At 35.3% G+C, this 9943-nt stretch overlaps 1 protein-coding gene across 1 annotated transcript; it reads left to right on the top strand.

The window, feature by feature from the left end:
* The first annotated feature begins 4581 nt into the window (after nucleotides 1–4581).
* Nucleotides 4582–9700, top strand: Mdh2 (malate dehydrogenase 2). Its single transcript, XM_071591741.1, has 7 exons — nucleotides 4582–4738; nucleotides 5319–5513; nucleotides 5590–5757; nucleotides 5905–6030; nucleotides 7780–7917; nucleotides 9129–9320; nucleotides 9411–9700. Exons 1-7 carry the CDS (start codon nucleotides 4661–4663, stop codon nucleotides 9534–9536), a joined length of 1023 nt encoding a protein of 340 aa, XP_071447842.1. The 5' UTR covers nucleotides 4582–4660; the 3' UTR covers nucleotides 9537–9700.
* The last annotated feature ends 243 nt before the right edge of the window (nucleotides 9701–9943 follow it).

Below are 9943 nucleotides of genomic sequence, written 5' to 3'. Positions count from 1 at the left end.
AAAAGTGTAATTTTGTGGTCAGTTTCATCTGTAGTGTTTTTTAAATAGACCATAAACACAGTGATCAACCCGAAGGTCGGTTGATGAATTTTTAAATTTAAATTTTTTAAGAGCTCAAATTTAATATCCCATAAAATCAGAACATCAACAGCTAGCAGCCCTCCTGATACTCGTTGCATGTTTATAATTCAAAACTTGCTATGATACTCATTTTTGTTTATAACGATAATAAGTACCATTGTGATTTGAAGAGGAAACTTATATTTACCAGTGGGGCATTATTTTGAATTATAATGCCTTTTGGATTTTTGTGTAACAAAGGAAAGTAACAGAAAGCATATAAAAATCGGTATAATTAGATCCACAGGTTTTTTAAGCTCTACTAACTGCTTCCCAAAAGAAACCCATCAAGTTGGCATTCCAAGAATGGGCACGCTTTCAAAAAGACCACTTCAAGGTTTTTAGATTTGATTATATTGTCGCGTTACTTTTTCCGAAAATACGCCTTGCGTTAAATTACTTGTCACATGATACAAAAGAGCTTCTGGTTGAAGCGTTGAAACGAATAGGTTACACATCCCTTCTACATGAAACTAAGAAAAGAAAACTACTCAAAAGCGAGATTAAAGTACTTAAGATGTCACTCGTAATTTAACTATTGTACCAGAAAGTTGATCAAAAATACCGATCTTGGTCCAACAAAATTAAAGTAAATACGCTGGGATGTAAGCCAGGAAAGCAAAGGACACTTGACGAAGTAATGGTCCAGCTGTTTCTATCGTCCAAAACGACCACTAAGCACGTGCAGAAATTGAAAAAATATGTCAAATAAGTATTACAATACCCTATAAATCACATTTGCTCCTACGTTACAATTTGATGAGGGTTTCATTCGTTTCCCATTCTTCAATTTTCAAACTGCTTACCTAACACCTCTATTAATGAGTCCAAAACTACAGTCTACAGACTCTCGCTTTCCTATGGCAGAGATCGAAACGACCACCAGTCAATTAAAAAAGAAGCTTGGTAGTTGATACTGAACAGTTTTATGCAAACATTCAGAGAGATACCAGAAAAAAATAAGTTTATGCAGTACTTTGCCATATCTCAATTCAGTGAACAAGTATCTCATAGCGAAAAGCCAAAAATTCATTTAAAAGGAAAAAAAGGACGTAATAAGATGAGGAGACAACCTTCTATAAATTGGTACATACTATAAATACATGCGCGTGAGGCGCGTGACCGCCAAGGTCGTTTGCGCCATCTAGGACGCTTGGAAAATCCGAGAAAATGAGGAATGGTGTGTTGGCGCTCTTCTCCCCTTCCATATTCCTCGTTTCTGAGACGTATGGCATGAAAGGACGGGAGAAACCCGGTGTCGGCATCAGTAGTGTAGGCGCTGTGGAGCAAGTAAGGGCACTTGTCCCGCCCACAACATCCTATGTCCGACCCATGGACATCGCCGAGAACCGCTGACCTTCGAAATTGAATTCGGGAGGTGAATGGGGAGGGGTCTTTAGATACCTTGGCCTAGTCAGTGTTGGAGAAGGCTACAGTTTCTATTTAACGTCACCATTTCACGGGAAGCACTAAGGTTTTATGGTTACCAGTTGAGGAATCGTCTACAGTCATATTTTCCTCCCAATCGATAATACAGGCCCCTGTATCTAATGCCTTGGCTTTCATTCTTCCCTCCTCCGACCTCGCCTTTATTCTTTCCTTCAATCCCTGCCTCACACCCTGTCCTCCTCTTACATGCAATCTGGTTCCCTCCCTGTCGCTTCTTCTCCTTACTACAGAGATTAACATCCTGTCATTATAAAATGTAGATGCACATACTGCGTGTCATATATAACGGTGACACAAACTGACAATTTTTGCTAATTAATTTCATTCGCCTTGGGGTTTGGCATACAACTCATACAAGGACTAAAAAATATGATTTAATACTGTCCTAAGTACTTTGATATTTATGCTGTCAACATTTACTATTTAGAAATAAAAAATTTATGTATTCTAATTAAGATTTGAAGTAATAACTATCGGAAAATGTAATTCTTATTGAAGAAATTAAAATAAATTAATGCTAGTTTCTGTCCAGTTCAGCCCATGTAAATGTTCGTTATATGCGTGTTTCTTGGGCTTCATATCATCAGCTTTGTGTCCCTATTCCAAAATGCTCCATCCTGGATACTGGACTGGTCACTATCAACTTTGACCTTAACTGCCTTGTCAGTAAGGAGGCCTCCAATAAATGTTGTATCATAATTCTTTAAACATATGCACGGCTCTGTTCACTTTGAGCTTGAAATGACTCTCGAGTAACAGAGGCCATTGATCAATCGTACAACCAATTATGTACTGCATTCATTTTTGTGTAGCTTTTCCCCGAGTAATTCTAGTGTTTACTTTATTATTATTATTATTAAAAATACACATGTGCTGATAGACATTGTCAGGTGGCACACAAGTCCCAAATAATTGCAAAAGATAATACATAAAACTAGACTTCAAAACACAAATCTCTTTAACAAAACAAGTGAATCCCCATCCCATTTACAACCATTTATCAGCAAGAAAAAAAAAAGATAAATTAATTCCGGAAATGTGGAATTTTCTCGTAAAGCAGATAATGACAGCGACTGTTTTTTATATCCGAAGTCATTTCACACAAAAATTTAGTAAAATATATTATACGAGGTCTGCCTGATAAATACGCGCCCTGAGGTCATAATAACTTTATTGTACAAAATATAGTCCACATCGATTTTGTCCCCTTCAAAGTGCTCTCCATTCGTTGCTATGCACTTATTCCGTCGTCTTTTCCACAGTTTAAAGCACCCTTGGAAATCCTCGGCTAAGTTAGGCTTTTTAGTTTTCTCGTCGTTTCTTGCTTTATTGTGTCCACATCTTCCCAGTGATGTCCCCACATCACATTTTTGCGTTTTGGGAAAAGGAAAAAGTCACAGGGGGTGAGATCTGGCGAATAAGGATCAAGGATGGCGATTGAATTTCTTGCCAGAAACTGGCTAACATCAATGCTGAATGTGCAGGTGAATTGTCATGGTGAAGGATCCATCCATCGCCTTGAGTCAAATTTGGTCGTACGCGATCTCTGAAACGCTTGAGAACTGAAAGGTAGACCTCAGCATTTACTGTTTGTCCTTCAGGAAGAAATTCATGATGAATTACGCCTTTGACACAAAGAAAACCAAGATCATGACTTTTATTTTTGATCGGCTCTTTCTAGATTTTTTGGTTTGATTTAATCTACTTGAAAACGGATGTTTTCTTCAGAGCATAATATCCGTAAACCGTTGTCAACGTTTCAGTAATTTCTTGACAACTTTTAACGCACTTCACCTAAAACCTTGATACTGATTCGTAGCTCCGTGATTTCGTCAATTTCCATTTTCGACAAACAGTAAAAACAAGGACAGCAGAAAATAACATAACAGGCACCATGCGCACAGCTCGACGATCCGCCAAGCAGAGACGGCTCATTGGTTCTCACGCAACTAACGTCGCTTGTGGGCGGGGCTATAGTTTGCGTCATAGCCGGCAGGTTGCACCAGTTCGCGTATTTATTGGACAGACCTCGTATATGCACATGCTCGTATGTTAGCTTTTTATTTTCAATAGCAAATTTGCTACATTTTTGCCGAAAAAATTTAAAAAGTCATCAAATTAATAAAAATGGATGAACTGACACTTCATCCTTTCAAAATATAGTATTCCAATTTAAAAATATGTAGACATTATTATAATCGAATATCCTAATCCAACTTAGTTAAAATAGATATAAATGGTTGAATTGACTCTCGGAGACCAAAGAAAAAAATGTGTGACTAACCAATAATATTTATTTTCACACAGAGTAGTATATCAGAGTATTTGACCATGACGATAGTGAAGAAATTAGGATGGCATGAAATGATGGCACCCTTACCCGGTGAAGGCATTTCTCTTCTTAATATTAAATAAGCATGGGATAATTTCCAGATTATAGAAAAAATGCTTAATTGAATAAACAAGAAGAGGACCTGCTGAAACTTGGGAGGTCAAAGTGTTATTAGTGTAAGAATAAAATTGGATGTGAGCACAATAGTCAAGGAGAGAATCGTTCCAGAATAAGGTGTTTTGAAGAAGTATGAGTATTTCATTTTTCCTACGGAAACGAGGAAATTATGAAAACATTTGACAAAATTTGCAAATGGTATAGTTTTCTATTATTGTCGGACAGCACAATCTTCATCCCTTCACAATAAACTCACTCTGCAATAAAACTAGTCAATATAACTCAGAAAGACTCCCGAAGTGAGCAAGTATTAACATTATCTTCACAGAATTGGCGGTCACAATAAAACCAATGTCTCACTCAACAAAATATTTCGAGTATATAGTTTGTTTTTTTGCCATTCTCTTTCTAACTCTTGCATGAAAACACTCTCATTACTTGCGCACTCAGTATTATATTTATGTAATTTAAAGAGTGTGCCTTTCATTTATCTACAGTAATTTGTTTTAATAGTTCACAATTTGCTTGTTGGTGGCGAATTGATAGCTATCAGATTCTGCGCATTGCGTGACCTTCTTGTTGACCGTCTGCCTGAGGAGGACGACACTGAATTGTGAATAGAAGGAATTTAATAAATAGAATATGTTTTCCCGTGTCGCTAATCCTCAGACTGTGATTACAGCAGGCAAGCATGCCAAGACCATATGTACCTCAGCACAGGTAACGTAAACTTGTACTTTAATTTTTTATTTTATCAAATAGTTACCGCAGGTAATATATGGGTCGTGATTGGGAAATCGAAAGTCCACTAAATTGAATAATTTTTTGTTAAGTAAGCTTGAATTTTGTCTAAAGGTTGACCTCATACAAATTTGAACCAAATTTCATATGTTTGATGTACATATTAGTAGGGCAAGATTCGGTAACACTTGCTTCTTGTAAAGCCGGTACAGCTGACGAGAAGATTATTTGCTGATGTTAATGCGCCAATAATGGTTGATTGAAAAAATAGCTTAAACTTTTCAACCTAATTATGTCCATTTTCTGGACTAGCTAATCAATCACTGCCTTTGCTTTCTTAGAATTCAATTTGCTTTTGAGATGCTATTAGATCAGTGATTTATATTCGAGTATCGTTAATATTATCACCCTAGCGGTTTATCTGTATTATTTAATTGTTGGTGGATTCTAGGGAAGCATAAATTATTTTAAAAAAAATGTTGGGTACCCTTCTTATTGTTTCTGTTCTTTTGTGAATCTATTGATTTCCTTATTCGTGAATGTATACTTTTCATTTCAGAGAAATGCTAAAGTCGCTGTTTGTGGTGCTAGTGGAGGCATTGGACAACCGTTGTCCCTACTGCTTAAGAATTCTCCTCTAGTTTCAGAACTTTCCCTCTACGACATTGTGCACACACCAGGAGTAGCCGCTGATCTTAGTCATATTGAAACACGAGCTAAAGTAGCGGGATACAATGGCCCGGAAGCGGTTAAGGTGAGCCCTTCAAATTACTTAATAATACTGCATCAATAAAGAACGATCAGATTATTGTTTCAAATCATTTCTTCAGGAATGCTTAAAGGGTGCCGATGTTGTAATCATCCCAGCTGGTGTTCCCAGGAAACCTGGAATGACAAGAGATGACCTATTCAATACAAATGCAGGGATTGTTCGAGACCTTGCCCAAGCCATAGCCGAAGTAGCACCGAAGGCCTTAATAGGGATCATCAGTAACCCGGTAAATTTAAAAAGGATAAATGGATGCTGATGATACTTAAACCAACCTATTACGTCTGTAACATGAGGAAGCATTTAACTCTATTAACAACTATACTTTTACATTTATGTTTCAATTTTTTTAAATAATATCTTTTGTTTCCTTCAGGTCAACAGCACTGTCCCAATTGCATCAGAAGTTCTTCAGAAAGCTGGAGTTTATGACCCTAATCGGGTATTTGGAGTTTCCACGCTCGATATCGTCAGGGCAAATACATTTGTCGCAGAAGCTAAGGTTTGCGATTTTTTAGAAATTTAAATTTGCCCAAATGTGGGTTGAAATTGTGTCCTATGTTAAAAATTCTCTACCATAAGGCAAATAGCATCGCCTCTTCTACAGTAATATTTATAATTACGTATATCGTAGTCATCAGAGCATAATGTGCATTGCTTTCAACAGTTCCTTAATTTTTTAATTTCCTTAAGTTTTTCTTGATTATTATATTATACAATTTTAAATTGAGTAAAAAATTATCAGTTTTCTACCCTAAAGTTAATTTGATGGGCGAGGATACAGGTCACCCTGAATAATATCATAGAGTCATATTTGCACATTCAATTCAGTGGGCCCATTGCTGTTTGATGTGTGCGAAATATTTTTGGTATATTGGCCGGCAGTCTATGCTTCTTAATTTGTAGACCGGGTAAAATACAAGGTGTATCATCATCAGCCCATTAAATGCTTTTCTTCATGAATAATCAAGTCTGCCTGTCATGGTGTACTTGTCTTTAAATGAGTCAATCTTAAGTCATTGGGGTAGTTTTAAAAAATCTCTTTTCAGTTGCCATAATCTTGTAATATTTGGGTTAAAAATATTTGTAAATTCAATAATTGATTGCAGGAAACTTATACTTCGTATCATAAAAAGTGTATGGATAACATATAAAAGTACCTGTAATAGCATACACATACTCTTGTCGGTAATGGTAATATTAAGTAGATTCTTTCCTGTCATCTGACACCATACGAGTCTAAAAACATTTTTATCATAGGCCCTTCTCATTTTGCAGTTGTTGTCTCTTATGTTTCAGAACTAACACGCTGGAACATATTTTTATAAGTACATATTTTTTTCCAAAGTGTCCCCTTAAGGAGACCAAAATCCAATTTACTGCCAATAATTTCCTCCCCACTAGACTCCAGTAGAAACTGGTCTCACTTCCAGATAAAATTCATTCCAGTAAAGGACTAATAAAAGTAGTTATAATCTTGTGATTGTGGCATTATATACTCTATTTGCTCTTTCAACCAGTATTATTTTACTCTTGCATTTCGTGCATCAATTGGTGGATGTATTGTTTTTCCATCTTGACAAGAAGCTAGAATATGTAACATTAAAATAAAAGTACATGTATTAAAAATCTTTTTTTGTATTGAAATGCCATTACATTTTCCAGTTATCATTGTTTATTGTGAATTAATGATAAAAATAGGTTCTTGGCAAATGGTTGTTCCCACTAGCAGTAATAATTCCATAACTATTGAAAATGTGATTATGATAAATGAGAAGCATGCAATCAAAGAGAATACAGTTGCTTCATGGCTCTAGGTCCTATCAATTCAGTATGTAAATTGTGGACTGACAGACTTAGTTTAAACATTTGTTGAAGTAAAGAAATAGTTAATTTGTTTTAGTTTCAGTTTTACTAGTTTAAGTCAAATAAATTTTTCCTGTAAGGTTGTGAACTGTGAGATAATTTTTTTCTTCAAATTACCATTTTCCTAATATGTAAGTGGCCATGATAAATTGTTCAAATCATTAATAACATGGCTGACACTCTTTTTTTATAATGGGATGTGTTTAGTGCAAGTTCATCATACAATTCTATTTATGTTGTATCCTTTTCTCATGTGGTTATAGGAAGTTATCTCTGTAAGAATGTTGTACATATATAATGGCCTCTTTTCGCTTAAGTTTTTATATATGTCTTGTCAATTTAGATTTTTGAAAATTATTAGCATATGTCATTCACTTCCATTTAGAACTTGGACCCAGCTCAAGTCAATGTGCCTGTCATTGGAGGACACTCAGGAGTTACTATTATTCCTCTCATTTCTCAAGCCAAGCCTTCTGTGGAATTTCCTCCAGACAAACTCAAGGCCTTAACTGAGCGAATTCAGGTAATTTTAACAATTGTAAATTATTGTGTGGAAAGTATTTTATGTTATGCACTGAAAATTCTCTATTGGTCATAGTGTATATATGGATTTATAGCTATACTTTACATAGTAGTGTCTCATGCGTATAGATTATTTCATGGCTGCTATGATGATAAATGTAAGAAAACTGAGGTTCAGTCTTCAATTTCTCTATGAGTTGAGAGCAGTTTCTTTTTATTGTGTTTTCCATTCAAAAAGTTTTATTTCTCCCAGGATTGAGGCATTTTTTACAATCCTGATATAAATAGGAAACTTCTATCTATGGCCCTGTTAGGAGCAGAACCTCCCTTACCTAACTTGTCTTCCCCTCAGCCCCTTCCGTACATACCATATTCAAATCTTCTGTCAGCTTTCATTCGTAACTTAAATAATTTAAATCCAGTTAATTGAAATCCATTTTTATTTTGTAATTCTGGATAGCTAATATTTCTAACAAATGGTTTGCATCACCTAGTTGTTTTATTTTTTGTAAATAGAAATATTTGTAAAAAGAAATTATCAGGACAAAAAATGTTTGCCACATCTGATTTTCATACGTTTTGCTTTGAAGAACACTGGGAATTTGTCTTGGTTTGCCATTTTTCTTCAGTTTTCTTGATTTATTTCTGAGCGATATCATTAGGCATTTATTTCAAAGGTTTATTTTCCATTCCATTGACTGGATATATTAATATTAGTTTGTTATCCCTTCTCCTTTCGAGGCTATCAACTTGTACCTATTTGCATAGAAATTCAAAAATAAGTTAAGAGCCATTAAACTCATTACTTTGCTATTAGGCAGGCCAGCTATGCTTTCATTGATCCTAGGTACGTACACGTATGCCATGTTCATAGCATTACCTTAATATTTCTTTTTATCATCGTGATTTAAAATAGAAAATATTAGTATAGTATGACATTTTTAATCCTGTAAATTCCCTGCTGAATGTTTTTTTGGCACTGTTTCTCAGTGCCTAACAAATGAACTGCCCCTGCTAATGAGACCCTCATAGTGTTATGATTATTTTTAATCCTACTTGTGGTAATTTTAAAAATTAACATTAAAAATGTAATATTTGTGAAAATTCAGCAGTTGTAAAATAACTGAAGGATTGGGAAATTGTACATTTTATTTTCATTGCCAGATGGCTTGTCCACAATTCACTAATCCCATTTCATATTCCTTACATCAGGAAGCTGGTACAGAAGTAGTGAAAGCTAAGGCAGGTGCAGGCTCTGCTACACTGTCGATGGCATATGCAGGAGCACGTTTTGCATTTGCACTCTTGCGAGGCCTTAAGGGAGAACCCAATGTAATTGAATGTGCATATGTAAGATCAAATGTGACGGAAGCCAAATACTTTTCAACACCATTGCAGCTGGGGGTAAGTTTATTGGTATAATATAATTATTTCCGTGATATACAGTTTTTTGTTTGTGCCATTTTACTCATTCCTTGTGTCTTTTATTTACAGCCAAATGGCATACAGAAAAATCTTGGGTTAGGCAAGTTATCAGATTTCGAGAATGAGCTCTTGAAGGCAGCTATCCCAGAGCTGAAAAAGAATATTGAAAAGGGTGAAAAATTTGTAAATAAGTGAACTATTGTGTAAAAAAATGATCCATGGTTGTCAAGTGCAAGACCAATATGGTTTTGGTATCTTACTAACAACACCTTATCTACCTGGAAGCTCTTAGAATGTACCATAGCTTTGATAGGCTGTGATTGGTTGTAGAGAAATCAATAAAACAGCTCCACCAAAAATTCATTTTTTCCGATTCTCATTCTTCATCCAGACATGGAGGAGTCCTCATCATCAATTTAGTTTTTATTAAGTGGAAAACTAGGATTTTATGCATTTATCATCTACCATAGAATGTTACCAATCAATTTGTTATTTTTGTGGCAACAATAAACGTTTACATAAGTTTTTGTGTTTGACATTTCATCACTTAGGTTGGTTGGTATTAGTACAACTTAGTGTGTGTGCATACCAAATTCCGAAGT

The sequence above is a fragment of the Hetaerina americana genome, unplaced genomic scaffold (assembly GCF_022747635.1).
Source record: "Hetaerina americana unplaced genomic scaffold, ioHetAmer1.1.p SCAF_5, whole genome shotgun sequence".
Lineage (NCBI taxonomy): Eukaryota > Metazoa > Arthropoda > Insecta > Odonata > Calopterygidae > Hetaerina > Hetaerina americana.
This window is presented reverse-complemented; position numbering and strand designations above follow the sequence as displayed.